General features: G+C 44.1%; 1 protein-coding gene across 1 annotated transcript in view; it reads right to left on the bottom strand.

Annotated features, from left to right (window-relative positions):
• Positions 1-18,867, bottom strand: part of si:dkey-106n21.1 (solute carrier family 23 member 2) — a 79,780-nt gene that overhangs the window by 52,630 nt on the left and 8,283 nt on the right. Inside the window, exon 2 of the mRNA XM_034149076.1 lies at positions 9,738-9,890. Within this exon, the coding sequence (XP_034004967.1) occupies positions 9,738-9,890 (153 nt within the window). The remainder of the gene's footprint in view (positions 1-9,737; positions 9,891-18,867) is intronic.

Here is an 18,867-nt window from a genome sequence, read left to right as displayed (position 1 = left end):
AGAGAGCAGACAAATCACTCACCCTTTTTGCTGATGTTAGAGCCAAAAGTAGTACTACTTTGGCTGATAACATCTTAAGGGGAACCTGATCTAAAGGTTCAAATGGGGCTTTGCTTAGTGTGCGTAACACCAAAGCCAAATCCCACTGAGGCGCTAGTGCGCGTGACACAGGTCTGAGTCTCCGTACTCCTCGCAGAAAACGTTTCGTCAGGGGGTGACTAAACACCGTCCCGACCCCGAAACCCACATGACAAGATGATATGGCAGCAGCATACACCTTGATTGTGTTGAAAGCCAAATTCCTGTCCAACAACAGCTGGAGGAATGACAGCACGTGAGGCAGGGGGCACGTAATGGGGTCCAGGCTTTTTTCTACACACCAACGCTGGAAAGCTGTCCACTTGGCTGTGTAGGACGCTCTGGTAGACGCGGCCCTGGCTCCCTGAATGGTCCGTACAACATCTTGAGAGAGGCCCAGCCCCTCTAAGTGTTCCCGTTCAGGGGCTATGCCCATAAGTGCTGGCCTATCACAGGGTGACTGTTGATCGCTCCCTCCACCTGCGAGAGAGCGTCCCCGTGCCACGGAATTGCCCACGGTCTGCCTGACAGCGTACGCTGTAGGCATGGAAACCAGGAAGCGCCCGTGCGCTCCGGGGCAATTAGGATCACTGACAGTCGCTCCTCCTGCACTCGGTCCAGGAACCGAGGGATCAGCGGGACTGGTGGGAAAGCGTACAACAGTCCCCTGGGCCATGGTCGATGTGCGAACGCGTCCACCCCCAGGGGGGGGTGGTCCTGCGCTTTCAGGGAGAACCAGAGGGCGCATTGTGCGTTCCCGCGTGCGGCGAACAGATCCACTTCTGCTCTCCCGAACCGGCTCCATACCTGGGAGACCAGCTCGGGATGGAGGCTCCAGTCCCCCTGGCGCAACCCAGTATCACGGCAAGACGTGAACATGTGACGATCTACCATGCTGGGAGACGTGAATATGTCACGGTTTCGTCCCTTCAAACGTGACAGTTACACGGTATTGTTAACATGGCCCAACCAGTGGAGAAATACCCGGAAGTGCCAAGCAAATGGTCTACCGCGCCTATTGGTCGGTTTTTATTGTCAAAATGAGATGTTTTTAATTTATTTTTTAATCGTCACACTTGATTTCGCCGATTTTCTTGTTGCCCTAGCTGGTCGACACCTCTTTTAGCAGAAACAAAGGCTATATTAATGTATTAAATCGATGTTAATCCATGTGTGTGGATCATAGACTGGTGTGGATGTGGAATTAACGGACGTGACGTTGTGCGATTGCGTTGCCAGGCAACGCAATTTACAAACTCTTCAACTACAACCCTAATTATATTTTAAAACATTTTAGAAGGCCTCACAAAATACTTTAATGTAAATTAAAATGTAAATGTGAAGGGATGTGTGTAATGTGGTGATTGACATTATTCACCCACGGATCTATGGGTTGGGGTTATTGTTCCGCACGGACATTTTAGTTAACCGGACTTACTGTTGATGTGAAATCCGAATTTTTTTTTTAAATAAAATAATACTTTATTCCGAGTTTGCTTACTTTTCTGTTTGGAGGTCATCACATAACGGCATTGTAATACACGGTTCGGCTGCATTAAATATTACATATCTGCCGTAGTTCTGTATTTATAGAGCCCTGATGAGAAGACTTCTGGAAAAACAGGAAGCACTGCCGCCAAAACTGAAAACGTGACGTGGATCATAAATATATCAGCAATTAAACAACATCTTCCATTTCTTTTCACACAATACGTCTCCTTGCAGTATCAATACTAATTCGGCTGACTTTTATATTTGATCCAATTGGTAGATAGGCTGTATTTACACCATAACGGTGCACAGCTGATAGAAAGGCACATCTAGTGGTTAAAGCACGTTATTGAATTGTATTATTTTATTATTTTTCACAAAAATGAAACCATCAATAGCAGAAACAGTATTAACTGTAAAACACCCAAAAAAAAAGATCATTAGTGGTTTTGTTTTATATATATTTTAAGGATAATAATAACAATGTAACACTGTCTATGACACTTACTGTATAACACTGATTTGAAAAACATACAGAAAAAACTAATTCACTGCCCTTAATAAAGTATTTAAATATACATTTCAGGTGTGCTGTTTTGTTTAGATCATTGACATCTGGAGCTCTTTTAATGTTCTTTTTGATTATTGTTACACCAGGTCTTGTCAAAACCTTTATTCCATATTCAATATCCATTACTAAACAAAACAGCAATTCTACTCCACTACAATTCAGAGGTTAACCTGGTATTTTTACTCCACTACATTTATTTTAGTTACTTTGCAGATTCTGATTAATGATGTGAAATATAAACAACCCTTAAATCAGGCTTTAGTTACACCTGAGTAAAATTCAGGGAAAGGTGATTGTCAAGTGCCAACAATCAGGAGAGATATTTGATAGTTGCTGCTTGAGAAGACTAAACATTTATCTGCAGATCCCTATAAAGTATATTCATTACTCGTTATTCTCTACTAATAGTTAATTAAAGACTGTATATAATGGCTATTTTGCATATCCCTTTCAAGATTTCAAGATTTTCTAAGGTTCATTGACATATCATATACACAACTAATTCAATAACGTGCTTTAACCACTAGGCGGTGCACACAAGGTACACACAGCCATAATAACTTTGTATTATTAATGTAGGACACTTGTGTATGTATAACATCTGAAGATGTGTAGTTTTATTCATGTTTTCACATAATTGTACAGGATATTGCTATATTATTTCACATGTTTTACTTATAATATCTGATTTGTAAAACATCACAGACAGAAAGGTATATCCGTCATTTAACAGTAAGCTATTGAAATTCTGAATCCATAGATGTGTCTCCCATCACCCAAATCCCCTGACTATTCTCTCAACTCAGTATTTACATTCTTATATTCAAAGAAAATCAGTAATATCTTTAAAAACGACAAGTCCTTTTATATCAGCTGTGCACCGTTATGGTGTATAACGTATTTTTTTTTTCGGATTTCACATCAACAGTATGTCCGGTTAACTAAAATGTCCGTGCAGAACAATACCCCCAACCCATAGATCCGTGGGTGAATAATGTCAATCACCACATTACACACATCCCTTCACATTTACATTTTAATTTACATTAAAGTATTTCGTGAGGCCTTCTAAAATGTTTTAAAATATAATTACGGTTTAGTTGAAGAGTTTGTAAATTGCGTTGCCTGGCAACGCAATCGCACAACGTCACGTCCGTTAATTCCACATCCACACCAGTCTATGATCCACACACATGGATTAACATCGATTTAATACATTAATATAGCCTTTGTTTCTGCTAAAAGAGGTGTCGACCAGCTAGGGCAACAAGAAAATCGGCGAAATCAAGTGTGACGATTAAAAAATAAATTAAAAACATCTCATTTTGACAATAAAAACCGACCAATAGGCGCGGTAGACCATTTGCTTGGCACTTCCGGGTATTTCTCCACTGGTTGGGCCATGTTAACAATACCGTGTAACTGTCACGTTTGAAGGGACGAAACCGTGACATATTCACGTCGCCCAGCATGGTAGATCGTCACATGTTCACGTCTTGCCGTGATACTGGGTTGCCCTGGCGAGGACCTCCTCTGGACATGAGGTCTGCCCCTTTGTTCAGTTCGCCGGGAACATACATTGCTCTGATGGAGAGCAAGTGTGCGCGCGCCCAGATCAACAGCGGCCTGGCTGTGTTCAGAAGCTGCGCTGAGCGTACTCCGCCCTGGCGATTGATGTAGGCTGCCGCGGCTTTGTTGTCTGTGCGAATCAACACATGCTGATTCCGCAGCAACGGGGCAAAATACTGGATTACTCTCCGTACGGAGAGCAATTCCAGCACGTTTATGTGGAGGGACATGTGAGCCGGCCACTGTCCCCCCACTGCCTGTGACATACACGTTCCTCCCCACCCTGAGAGAGATGCATCTGTGAACACCGAGATGTGTGACGTAACTCTGCCCAGGGGCACACCCGCTGACAGGACGTGGGGACTTTTCCAATAGGTTAAGTCTGAACCCACGGAAGGAGGGATGGCCACCATGCGCCTCTTCTGTCGCACGGGGTCGATGCGCAGGCGAATAAACCACCTCTGGAGTCTCCTCATGTGAAGGAGACCCAGGGGAATCACCACGTGACCAGTTGCCATCATGCCAAGCAGCTGCATCACGGAGAGGGCTGTCACCACGCTGCGAGGTGTGACGCGTCGGAGAAGAGCTGTCAGTGCCTCCACTCTCTGCTGTGAGAGTCGCGCTCTCATGCGGGCTGAGTTCAATTCCACACCCAGGTAAATAATACTCTGGGAGGGAAGAGGGCAGCTCTTCTTCCAGTTTATTATGAAACCCAGCTTTGACAGATGTGATACGAGCTGTACCGTCTGTAAAGCAACTTCCTCTCTGGAGCGAGCCGGCAATAGCAGGTCGTCCAGGTAAAACAGCACTCTCATCCCTCCTCTGTGTAGCGGCTGCAGCGCCGTCTCTACACACTTCGAAAAAGTGCGAGGAGCCAGGGAATATCCGAACGGCAGACGGTTGTACTGGTACGATATTCCCTGGAATGAGAAACGCAGGTATTTCCTGTGTTTTGGGATGATGGCTACGTGGAAGTATGCATCCTTCAGGTCTATCGATGTGAACCAGTCTCCCTGGTGAACACACTCCAGCACCTGTCTGATCGTCAGCATGTGAAAAGGCCTTTTCATTATGACCTTGTTGAAAACTGACAGATCGAGGATGGGTCTCATTCCCCCTGTCTTTTTCGGGACAAGAAAATAGCGGGAGTAATACCCCTGATTTTCTTCCCCTTGAGGAACCCTGGAAATAGCCTCTTTCAACAGGAGTTCCCGCAGCTCTGCCTGGAGCGCAAGACACTGTTCCTGGGATGACAGGAGTGTTTCCTGTATCCCATTGAACTGTGGGGGGGGGGAGGCGAACTGCAGGGTGTACCCTCTGCTGATCAGCCTGCTCATCCATCTGTCCATCAGACACACGCGCTGCCACTCTGAGAAATACTCTGAGAGCGGGCGCACATGCTCGAGATGTATTGTGGTCGTCATGGCGACGAGCCACGTCAAAGCCCTTGCCGCCGCTGCCTGTGAGGCAACCCAAGGTGGGCCTGGAGCGAAAGGGCTGTGAGGGAGCCTCCACACGCTGCGTTTCACTCTGGCTCTCATCATGAGGCGTGTAGACGCTCAGGGGATGAGTGGAGGTGTATGCAGTGTTGACCACATGAGGCGTTATAACGGCGCTCATGGGTTTATTATGACCGTGTGTAGGAGACGTATCTCGGACAGAGGAATGCCGCGAGCTCTGCGGTTTATTAACCGATAGGTTAAAACCAGCAGGCTTCTGCAGCGAGCCCTGCTGTCTACTAATCAACAGATTGGTGGCAGCTGGCTTAGTTAGCAAACTCTGCAGTTTATTAACCGATAGATTAAAAAGTGCAGGTTTTTGCAACGAACCCTGCTGGCTACTAACCGATAGGTTATAGACAGGTTTACACAGAGTGGAGGATATGTGAGAAACACTTGATACTGATGACTCAGACAAAAAGTTGGAAAATGAACCCATTTTATTTTTCTCACAATCCCCCCCAACACGTCAAAGGCGGCTCTGCTTCCTTGGAGGCTCACGTGGAGCAGACACAGAGCGGGAGTGCCTCACTCCCCGTTGACTCACCGCCGAGAGACCCCTTCGTCTCTGGGGTGGCAGGGGAGCGGAGACGCGGGCGGAGCCCCTGCCGCCGCCGACGGGCGCTGACGCCGCGGCTGCGGTTGCTGAGAATGCCTCTCCGCCTGCCGCTGTGGCCGGGTTGGACGCTGCGGCTGCTGCGGCTGCTGCGGCTGCTGCGGCTGCTGCGGGCGTTGGTGCCGCTGTGGCCGCCCAGCAGGCTGGAGCCAGCTGACGTGCTGGCGGATGTCGTCCGCCTGTTCGGCAGCCGCCTTCATGGACCAGTAACACCTTCCTGGCCGTCTCTGTAACCGACGCCTGCTGCAGCCAGAGGTGGCGCTGGATCTGCGTCACCCACGCGGCGATCCTTGCCTGGGAGACAGCGACAGACGCGCACAGTGTGAGCTGGGAATCCAGCATCTGTAAATCCCTCCACCTTGGTGAGGGGAACAAATGTGGCCACCGGAGCCTTCAGGGTCCTTGGGTTCGCCGCCGCCCCCTCCTGGTACCTCCTGATGGCGGGGAAGCGTGGCCAGATCGGATCACTCCTGACCGTCTGCACCCACGAAAAAACTCCGGCCATGTCGTCCGGAGCACACCTCTCCTGAGCTAGGGGAACGGGGAGACCTCTGCAGGCGGCCGCCTTGCAAATGATCCCTGGCAGTTCCCCAAGATGCCACCTATCGCCGGCAGCGCCGTGGTGACGGAGAAGGGGACCGCGTGCTCGGCCGCCAAGTCGGCACCCTGCTCCGAGGGAGGGGAGAACCATACGGTGAACCGTGGAGGGAGATGGGGTAGGAGTCGTCCGACTCCTGCCCGGCACTCGGCTCCAGGGACACGAGGCTGCCGTCCACGGGCTCGAAAACTTGGACGGGCCAATCGTCCTCCTCGGCCGCAGCAGCGAGAGCGTCCGCTCTACGCTTCCTGTCGTCCGAGGGGAGACGGGCACAGTGCTTGCATGCGACCTGCTGGCTGAGAGCCGCGTACGCGTGCTCTGACCCCAGGCAGGATTCGCATACTGTGTGCTGATCGTAGCTCATAATATAGCCGGATCCACATGAGGGACAATCTCGAACGCAATTGTTGCTCATGTTCTCGGTTATATCGCTAAGTGTCTCTTGTGCTTCAGTAACGGGGTGCTGAAGAAAAAGAGGGAGCAGATTGTCGGGCCTCCTTCCTATTTATACCGGAAGGTAGCCCGAGGGTGGGGCCCACCTTGCGGGCGGGGCGTGGACTACAAGTGTTTCAGTGCTGCGCGGGTGCGCAGGGGGATTACCCAATAGCGATAGCCTTAGAGGGCGAAGCCATATACGAAATAGAACAGCACTTTTGAAACAGGAAGTGAAATAGAGGGATATGAGGCATGGCTAGAATGGGTGATCTGTTTGGTATTTTGAGCAAAACACTTCATAGACATGTTTTTTATATATTTGTATTAGGGCTGTCAAGTTAACACAACGCGTTAGCGCAAAAAAAAATTAACGCAACTAATTATTTTAACGCGATTAACGCATGTGTATTTTTTGTCCTCGGCCTCCCCGTAGTTTCAGAGCGCATCGAGTGTAAAATACCATCTACAAGCTGATGCTGACAGCCCCGCTCCTGCCGCCCGCTTGTGGCAGACCACACTTCCACGCTCACCGGCAGGCCCGGACTGGCCATCGGGAGGACCGGGAGGGTGTGTGTATGTGTGGCGCGAGCGAGGCACACCTTACGTGTTGTTGTTGTTGTTGTTAGCATCTGGTGCTAGCTAGCTGCGCTAACGGATATAAGGAGCTGTTTCAATGAAAACAGAGGAGCAACATTTCGCCGACAACTGCACCGAGCACTTGACTTCATGCAGGTAGCCAGACAGTGGGACATTGTACGAAAAGTCAGCACACTTGTAGCAGGACAGGGGGAAAAGTAAACACACACCTACAGATTCCCTGAGAAAAAGGGGAGTGGCTAATCAAGCACCCCTGAGAGAAGCTGGAGGAAACCAATCAAGGAAATGATTGGCACCTGTGTGCTGTTAAAAGGAGGACAGCATGTCATTCGAAGAGAGGAGAAAGAACCAAGAGGAAGTCGGAATCTAACAAGGAGGAAAGTGGATTCGTATGGACTTCATCAGATCAATCAGGCTATTTTTGGGAGTTTTTGCCACTGAACCCAGGAGCTGTTGGGGAAACATTTAATGTTCCTCTTCCCAGTTAAAACCTACAATCCAGTGATCTACTCTGGCCTGTCACCCTCAGTTAAGTTATTCTCACTACACCAATATCATTTCTCCTCCTCTTGCACTCGACACCCACACACCACACTCTGGACTGGAAAAACAGAACTTTACAACTTTACTTTCACACATCCTTATCCCCTGAACTACACTCTTACCCTGAGTGACAAAGGACAAAAAAGACTTCTCCCCCCCCCCCCCCCCCACACTCACTCACAGTCAATCCACATGATGTAAACAATCGTAGGCTCTCGGTGTCACATAAGTGATTGATGTTTTGAGAGTTAATTTGACTTATTTGTTTGTGTTTATGTATCTATTGGATTTAAGTTTTTCTGGTAAATGGTCTGTGACATGAGTTGTTTGTTTAATGTACTGATTATTATTTGGGGTTAAAAAATACAGACATTTTATGTTGAAAGTGAATTGGTTGATTATTATTTTCTTTTGTAAACTTCAGTAGCTAGGTCACCGGGCTATCCCTCTGTTTCTGCGTGTTTAAAGCATATCATTTTTTGACAGCTGGCTATATTAAAAATTCCTCTGTCTGGCGCCCAAGTTTAATTTATTCGTTCAGGGATAAGACCTACACTACACACTCAGCACGGATAGTGCGCGCAACATGATTGCAGCGTCCAGGCAGCTCCCGTTCGAGCTTATATGCCTTGAGCTGCACATAGCTCAACGATCCATCACAGTGTCTCCACATTCATTCTCACACACACACACACACACACACACACAGGCAGTGATATCCCCATCTCTCACTCCCTATCCCGGCATCCTATGACATCATCGTCTGATGCTGTTAGTCACCACACACACACACACACACACACACACACACACACACAGTATTATTGTATGAGAGAGGTTCCAGGTTGAATTGAAGCGAATATTTGTAATGTTCAGAGGTTGTTGTGTTTAATATTCATGAGAATATTTGTCATTGTTCAAATGATAATAAACAAACATATAAAGCATATTTGTCCACTCATATGTTGATAAGAGTATTAAAAACTTGAGATATATCCCTCTAAGGTACATTTAGAACAGATACAAAATGTGCGATTAATTTGCGATTAATCGCGATGAACTATGGACAATCATGCGAGTAATCGCGATTAAATATTTTAATCGACTGACAGCCCTAATTTGTATATATCTGAGACCTATGCTTTTGCCTAAAAATAGCATGATAGGTGACCTTTAATATTAACTAAGAAGCATGCATAAAAAAAATTCAAAGATTACACAATTTACAAAATACACATCTGTATCAGTTTTGAAGATATAGCAGCCAGATCTATCCTGTCCTTTTCTCAGTAAACTTTCTCACAATCCTACAATAACGTGCTTAAAACCATTTACAGTAGTTAACATTAGAAGGTGATTTAGAAGACTTAAAAAATGATCTAGCCCTTTGTGAGCGGCTGTCACAAACATTCAGTCAGTAAGCCACAAGGATTACATTTACGCATGCGGCTCGAGAGCCGCGGGTTGCCAACCCCTGGCCTAGGTGATGATTTAAATTGCAGTTAAGTGGAGTCCAAAGCACCTTAACAAAGTGATCATTTGTCAGGGATTTGCTTTTGGCAATTGGTTTGAGGATTTCTGTGTCAAGAGAACGTCTTACACATATACTATCATAGCTGACCCAACAAGTGATGAGAGGATCTATCTATCTATCTACCTATCTATCTATATATCTATCTATCTATCTATCTTACATAAATACTATCATAGTTGACCCAACAAGTGATGAGATGAACTGACCTGGAAACCGAGCAATATGCAGAGGTACCAGGGCGGCCTGTCGTTGAGGGAGTAAACCAGATCTGAACCTTTGTCCACGGCCTCCTCCAGGGACTCTGTGTGTGGATCCCCAATGTCCACTGTCAGCTGGGGCTGTTCATCACTGTCTTTCACCTTGAAGAGAAGCAAAGCAAAGGTTAACAAGTCATTCATTCCAAAAAAAAATCTGTTTTTTCTGTTTTATTGTGTTGCACTGTTGGAGGAGCCTGTGACCTAAGATTTTCATTGTCATAACTACACTGTAGCTATGTACGCATGACCAATAAAAGAAAACAATTCCAAGACTTTCTGACAACATAAACATACCTTAAACTAATAACTCGCTCTTCCAATCCAATCCAACTATATTTATATAGCACATTTAAAAACAACAGAGTCGACCAAAGTGCTGTACATCAATAAATATATAAAAAAGCAGCATAAATACATTTAGACAAAACCGATAGGACAAAAAGAAACAAATGTAAAAGCACGAGACAATAAAACCATACTTGTAGCCACAGACCCTCATACATGATGTAAAAACATTTAAAAACACAGCAAAATAGAAAACCCCAATTTAGAAAACAGAGACTGATACGTAGAGAACAGGGAGAACAAGTAGGTTTTTAAACGAGATTTAAAAACAGGCACATGAGGAACAGCCGACGGTTTTATAATGGATTTGTTTTTTCCTCTGTCCTTGAAACTGAGGGTGGCTCTGGGAAATACTTCCATCTTCACTGTAATGTAGAGCTGTTGCTTCAGTTGGGCTCAGATGAGAGACATAAATACCAATCGTACGCAGTTAGTGTGAGTGATGACGAGTGGAGCATCCGTGTGGGTGATAGTGGAGGGCAGGTGAGGTGAACAACATCTCCCAAATCATATCAAGATAGATCGAAGTGGTCCTCCCACACACACATTTTTAACCTTGTATAACCAATTTCATGTTTTTATGTGTATGTATATTTAAAGAGAGAGTGGAGGAAAATGTCATAGTGCAACATGAATCACTGCCAAGTTCAAAGAGCACAACATCCGTGTTATTGTGTGAATGTGAAATGTAAGGATGTGAAGCTTTGATTGGGAGGCACCATATGTGAGAATGCTGTTCATTGACTACAGTTCAGCATTCAACACCATTGTGCCCTCCAAGCTGGCCATCAAGCTCAGAGACCTCGGGCTCAACAGCGCCCTCTGCGACTGGATCCTGAACTTCCTGACGGGCAGACCCCAGGCAGTGCGGGTGGGAAACATCACATCCTCCACCCTGATTCTTAACACCGGTGCCCCTCAAGGCTGCGTGCTCAGCCCTCTCCTCTACTCCCTGTTCACCCACGACTGCGTGGCCACACACAGCTCCAACACCATCGTGAAGTTTGCTGATGACACGACCGTCATCGGCCAGATCACAGACGATGACGAGACGGCATACAGAGAGGAGGTCGAAAACCTGACATCTTGGTGCCAGGAGAACAACCTCCATCTCAACATCAGCAAAACAAAGGAGCTGATTGTGGACTACAGGAAGCAGCAGGGAGAGGGACACGCCCCCATCGCCATCAATGGGACTACGGTGGAGAGAGTCAAAAGCTTCAGGTTCCTTGGGGTCCACATCACTGAGGACCTGACATGGTCTCTTCACACCACCACCATCACCAAGAAAGCTCGACAGCGGCTCTTCTTCCTCCGCAGGCTGAGGAGGTTCAAAATGGATTCCAGGATACTCTGCAACTTCTACAGGTGCACGATAGAGAGTATCCTCACTGGCAGCATGACGGCCTGGTACGGCAGCTGCACCGACCTCGATCGTAAGGCTTTACAGAGGGTGGTGAAAACTGCACAGCACATCACCAGGACGGAGCTGCCATCCATGGAGGACCTTTACTCCCAGCGGCTCAGGAAGAAATCACTACGGATTATCAAAGACCCCCATCACCCCAGCCACAAACTGTTCTTTCTGTTGCCGTCTGGCAGACGTTACCGCAGCATCCGGGCAAGGACAAGAAGATTCGGAGACAGTTTCTTCCCGCGGGCAGTGAGACTGTTAAACAATTGAACTGTTGAAACAACATCAAACATTCAACTGCTACTCAGTAGTATGTATCTAATACCTAATATATATATATATCATTCCAATAACTTGTATATAGACTCATACTGCACTATTCCACATCATAACTTTATTTCATTTTTATAACTATTATTATTTTTGTATTGCTCTTGCTCTTATTGTTATTATGTTATGTTATTATGTTGCATTGTTGGAGAAGCCTGTGACATAAGATTTTCAACTGCATAATTACTCTGTAGCTATGTCAGATTGACAATAAAGAACCTTGAACCTTGAACCAAGTTTGGTTGAGTTTGCATTCAAAAGCTGTACATTAAAAATACGAGAATAGGGTGTTTAAGGAATAAGAAATGCAGAAGAATAGCTCTGTGGTCTTTAATGTGTTGTTTTTATTATTATCACTGGTGAAGCTGGTGCTTTGTAGAAGGTCACATCAGTTTTGTTACAGCCTTGGCAATATTTCTGTTTTACTAACTTCTTTCAGTTCAATTTCACTTCCCACTGACTTCTCCATTCATCAAGACAGCCTCCCTCAGCCCGTCTCAGTGTTCTCCTCTCATCATATGCCTGATCCAAAAATCCATTGCCCCAATTTTGTGATGTGCCTCTTGTTAATAGCTGTCTTTCATTACCTTAAAGTGGACCTATCATGCTATATTTGAATAATATAGTGTAGGACCATACCTATATAAGGCATATTTATACTTTGTTTTTTTCAAAATACCAAACAGATCATGCATTTTAGCCATGCCTCATTTTGCTCAATTTGACATTTTTTAGCTCTGTTTGTGCAAGGGCAGATTCAGTGAGAACAGCACCATCTACAGGCCTGGCATATGTACTACAGCGTCTCCAGCGCTTTCGAACGGCAATGGCCATGGCTGTCTCCTCCTGATTGGTGGAGTTGGCCCAATAGCCGTAGCGCCACTGTCCTGACGTCAGGACAGTGTTCAAATCTGGATCAGTTTTTATCAGATCCGTTGCAGCCCCTTTTTTAGAGATTTGGGTATGGAGGAAAATAGAGAGGGTTGTGTTTTCTGACACTTGGTGAGTTCTCTGGAACACCAGGGACACATATTCATGTATAAAAGACGTACAAAAGTGCATTTTGCATGATAGGTCCCCTTTAATGTTAATACTATTTATTCTTGAAAGTCTGAGGTATCCAGTCATATAAATGGTGGACTATGCAAGGTCTACTTCTGACTTTCCAGAGAAGGGACAGAAAATGTTTTCACATAATTATAAAAAGGCACATTTTATTTTCCACATCCAACCAACCACAAATGTCAATGAGATGACACTTTCTTCAGCTTGTAAAATGTGCATGTGTTATCAATAAAGCCAACAATTCAAGAGGTTATATGAGTTCATTGTGTGCATTGGTGATATAAGGCACTTGACATCAAAGTGTCAACTAAATGACATAAACTATGTAAAGTGTAACTCCCTTAACTTTGAGTTTCTAATGCCGCGTTTCCACTATACGGCCTCGCTCGGCCCCGCTCGGTATGGCTGGGCCGCGATTGGCCTCGTTAGGACCAGCTCACTTTATGGCGCGTTTCCATTACAGTTTAGGAACTGGGGTAGTATCTATAGTAACGCAGTATAGGCGGAGCGACGCTGCTTAAAACTGCCGTGACGTCATCTTCAATGCGACACAACAATGGAGGATGTGAAGATGTGAAAGCGATCGTTTGCTTGTTTTTTGCTGTGTGGTTTATTATCACAAGAAATAGACAAGAGTCGTTTCGAAAGAGGCGACGTATAGAAGAAGCTGACGCGAGAGTTCGGGCAGTCCTCCTACGCCGCAGAGACTACAGGACGACTCGAATCACTACTAACTACAATGCTACTTGGTAAGCTAACGTTCGCTAACTAGCAATGTGTTTAGGCTCACGCTCCCTATACGACCAAAGTATTTCAAGTATTTAATTAATTGTAGCTACCACTTTTACGTATTAAAATATGTATGCTTTTGTTTGTGTATTTCAGAAGTTACCGACCGAGCTACCGAGTGGTGGAATGTGATTGTTCCATCTTTCACACACTCAGTGGGTGGAGAACTTCAGGATGCCTGAGGAAAACCTACGTTCATTACATGAATTCAAAAGAGGGCATTATGAACAGAAAACAGCGAAGTTGTCATTCAGGAATTAAGGTGTTTAAAAATGTGTAAAACTGATGTGTTTTTTCATGTTTGCAAAATGTAATACATGTTTATTCATTGATAAAAGCAATAAATACTGAGGACATTGTGAGAAAGCGACATTTGTGTATAAAATGAAAAGGCGGAATTGTATAATATATGATAAAAACCGGAATGTTTTGCTCGTTATAAGTTAGTCAACATTACATTACATGTTACTTGGGTCTGATGTGCTACCTGAATACCTAGAATGTATAATGTAATACCTAAATATTCATTGTATTGAACATAAATACATCTTTTCTTTTTCACATACATGTGTTTGTCAAATTATTTAAACCAAAAAAATGTTATCAGAATTGACTATTTAGTAAATATTTGAATTTCAAGCACCAGTACTGCCCCCATAATAATAATAATCTAATAAATTAAGCAAATATCAAAGCAAACTATAAACATAAATACAAAAGTGTAAAACACAACAGAACTATATTCATAAATGCAAGTGTAAAAAATTGTTAACATGGATGGAGGCTAAAGTATCCACAGCATAAAATAATATGATTATGATGGTTTGTCTGAAAGACACAGCCTCAAGGTTCAAGGTTTTTTATTTTGTCATACGAACATAGCTAGTGTAGTTATGACAATGAACATCTTAGGTCACAGGCTCCTCCAACAGTGCAACACAATAACCCAGATCAACAGAAATATAGTGCAAGTAAATATTAAGCGCTGTGCACCGCTCTCTTTGTATAGGTGTTTTATTTTGTTCTCTTCTCTTTGAAATATATAAGCAATGTGTTTGAGTCTAGCACAACGAGGGTATTACAATTGAGTAATTTTTACTACATGTATTTATCATGTATTCTTAATACCATTATGTAATGTTATGTTTTAGAGGAGGACCTCAAGCTAGCAAACTCAATTTCAAACAGTATGCAGAGTTGTCCTGCTAAAGAGTTAAAATGTATTATTTAACCAAGTATTTATTCTCTTATTTGCTTTAATTGCAACAGATGATAAAGGTTTCACTGTGATAAGTATTCTCTTAAATCCATAAACCCCTGTACAGTGCTTTGTGGACGATGGTGTTTATGATATTTCTGACTGCAGAGGGACGCCTAGATGATGCCATCTTTCTGTGCGATCGCTGGTGGGTGCAATTATTTATCAACAAGCAATAAGATAAGACATGGCATTGATTCTGCTGGGCCAGTTGCCGTTCCTGCAGGGCCAGATCGTCTCCTCCTCGGTTTGTGCTGTTGATGCAGAGGACGTTGTTCGGAACTCTTCCTCCTCGCTAGTCCCAATGTAATCATCTAGAACAGAAACATGACTTGTAAATTCCACAAACTACTGCAGCACAATATTATAAATAGCAACAACAACTATAGAAAAGACAAACTGAACGTAAACAATGGCACATATGGTGTTAGCAAACAATAGCTCTCGCTAATGCTATCTGCCTAGCTAGCCTTCGGGGCTCCATAAAACCATGGGTTGTCGAACATAAATGTAAGGATAAAATAGACTTATTTGTTAGAAGTGAGCTTTAGAACAGATAGGGACACAAAGCAGGGACACAAAGCTTTCAAGCAAATAACAGAGCGTTAGCAAAAACGTACCATGCAGACTCCAGTAACGCCGTTGGAGAGTCCAGTGTCTGTGTAGAGACCTCCTGAAAGACTTTGATATTGCGAGTTGTCCCGTCGAGCACCCGCTGGACCTTATCATTTGCAATATAATGGACGTCGTCACTTCCTCGACCGACCATGGTGTGCTTTTCTTTGCCATTGTTGTAGCTCCTCTGTTAACAAAAATGCTGTTTGTAAAAATGGATTATCTAGCGCGCAGATTGTGACGATTCTCTCCGACCAATCAGCAGCCGAGAGCGTTGACGTCACAAACTCAGCCCGGTTGTCTTTGGCCCTGGCCCCACGATTTTATGAGGCCAGAAAAACTGTGAATTAGGACCCGCCGGCCGGTACTAGGCCAAGTGGAAACGCAACCACAAACGGGCCGCTGACGTCACAGCCCTCTTAAACCGGGCTGCGGGCTGTAGTGGAAACGCGCCATAAGAGGCAATGTCTTTAACCTTCAGGTCACCTCAATATACTCCTACAAATATCAAAGCACCTTGAAACTGGAGATCTTATTGTCTACATCTTCATCTTGAAAACATCCTTTTCTGGGAAAGTAATGATTTTCTTGCCATTTAAATCATTTTTGCTGAGATCAAGCACAGCATAGATCATGGGAGGAAATGCATTTAAAGGTTAGTCCTCTGGTCTTTAGGTATGTAACAATGAATGTTCTGGCTTTCCTCTGACCACCCAAAGACCAATGGAGTAGGTCAGGTGGTTAATATGAGGTAACATAAGTTTCAATACGAAAAACAAATGTGATATACAAATAAGATCATGATATATGATTATGAATTAATTATTGTGGTCAATTAAGCATGCATATGTACATGTGGCCATGATAGGGGCACACCCATGATTGATGAGAGAGAAGCGATACTCTCAGGGAAGGTGTCAAAATAAAAGTTTATACAGATTATTACATTTACTTTTGTAAAGAAATGCCCATCATTTCTAAAAAAGGCTAGATGTCTACTTTTTTCATTTGTCCTTAAACATTTGAGCGACCAAATACATTTCATGAGTTTCCTATCTCAAAATCTAAATTACATAACAAAATTGACATGTATCAGTTGATTTATGCTTAGTTTTCTATGTGTTGAAAGGTTTGAAAAGGCAGAGATTGAGGAGATTACTGTAAAAGGACCACATGCAGGATTCAAACCTGCAATTGTAGTGCTCTTAATTTCAGTCAATAAAAGTGAAAAAAATATATACATGAAATGTAAATGTTGGCTCAATAAACGTAACATTCAAAATATGTTAACTTGAGGTACTTGACATCAAAGGGGGGCGTTGCTTCTCTGTAGCGGCTCCCACACTGTGGAACGATCTGCCCCTGCACGTCAGACAGGCCGCCACACTGCCTGCTTTTAAATCGCTTCTTAAAACCCACCTCTTCTCCTTAGCGTATTAACATCTTTTAGAGCGTTGCTTTTATTGCTTTTAAATTGTCTATTGCTTTTACTTGTACTTGTTTTATGGTGTGTGAGCTGAGCTGGACCTTTTTGTATGTTTTGTTTTGTTTATTTGCCTGTACAGCACTTTGGTCTGGAGGTTTAAAGTGCTGTATAAATAAAGCTGGATTGTATTGTATTGTATTGTATGCCATTCGTTATAATTTTTGTTAGAAATGTTTGTTCAAAGTTATTAAAGTATTTGCAAATGTAGTTTATATTTCTGTATCATTAAACACAAATATGTTTCTACTTACAAAACCTGCATCAGAATCAGAATGAAGTTTATTACGTTAACACATACAAGGAATTTGCTTTGCTATCTGGTGGTGCGAACAAAAACAATCTAAAAAAATAAGTTAGAAATTGCAAAGTAAATCAAAAAAGAAATATATCAGGATAATACTAAATAAGCATTTTTAAGAAACATTTTAGCATTGAAAAAGGATGCTAAAGACAAGTATGCAGACCAAATGTAACCATACAAATAACCTTAAAGCTAAAACAACAAAAACACTTAGGACAATGAGTAAACTTTGGTTTGAGACCCTATTTAGTCACATCTGGCTTGAAATTGGCAATGTCTCTGTGAAGCACTGGCACCCTGATCTGTGCAGGGTGTTCACAGGAATGCATTTGACATCCTTTGGAGGAATGTGATATCTGATAATGAGGGATGTGAGCAAACGGATGAATAATAAGACAGAGTGATCCTGCTACCTCAGGCCCCGGCTCCACGAGGACGAAAACGGGTTGAATCCGCATATTTCTCATGCGTATAGCCCTCTAAGCTCGACGACACCGTAAGGGAAACGTAGAAACAGACCCCGCAAACGAAAACGGGTCCAAAGGTGGATAGATCTGGGAACGGAGCGCTCTGGGGGGTCCAACGGGGCCGTGGAGTCGCCTATACGGTCATTCGTTTTCATAGCCCCGCCTCTCCCCCGCAGGGTTGCTATCGTGCTCCAGTCGCTACTGACCATGCTACAGTTATTTGTGCAACATCTACAGGAGCTCCTCCTTGAATTCAGATTATTTATCTTTATCTCGATATGGACATAAACGCGAGTGAAGTCTAATCTGACAGGACGGAGACACGCAGCTCCTGCCGCTGTGAAGCAGCGGGAGCAAAACACACACTTCAAGTCAGATCACCACCCTTAGCTATTTTAATTACCTCTCAAACTACCTAAACTAGTTATAAATATGTTCATTTTTACTGTCGGGTCACTCATTACAGGATCAGCTGCTGCATGAGACAGACACTGACGCTGTCAGAAGAGAGGAAAAAGAGATGTATTTGATGATTATATATCATTATATCGTCGTTATTCATTTGTTTTAAAGCTCAATAAATAACAATGAAGACCTTTGACCGGCACTTTTATAATTTTGTCCGGAAGATTTAAACTTTAACACACGTTGACCGGCGAAAAACTCTGCCCGGTTCTGTCGGCCCCCACCGCGGAGAATACACAGAAGTGCAGCCATGACAACCATTCTTCTTCGCTGCTTTTGTGGAGGAAGTTGCTGCTTTTGTGGAGGAAGTTACAGCGCCACGTACAGGTTCGGCATATGTACTGCAGCTTTTCCAGCGTTTGGATGTAAACGGAGCCGTCTCGTGGAGCTTGACACAATCCGGTGTATATTGCGTGGGGACGGAAGGTTTTTTGCGGTTGCGTTTGCGTTACTCCGATGCGTTTTGCCGTATTTGTCCTCGTGGAGCCGGGGCCTGATATATGCGAGACCAGGGGCTATCTTCAAATACTGAGGTCATCTCCTT

This window comes from Trematomus bernacchii, unplaced genomic scaffold (assembly GCF_902827165.1).
Source record: "Trematomus bernacchii unplaced genomic scaffold, fTreBer1.1, whole genome shotgun sequence".
NCBI classification, from domain to species: domain Eukaryota; kingdom Metazoa; phylum Chordata; class Actinopteri; order Perciformes; family Nototheniidae; genus Trematomus; species Trematomus bernacchii.
The sequence above is the reverse complement of the archived record's forward strand: the minus strand, read 5'-3'. Positions and strand labels throughout refer to the sequence as shown.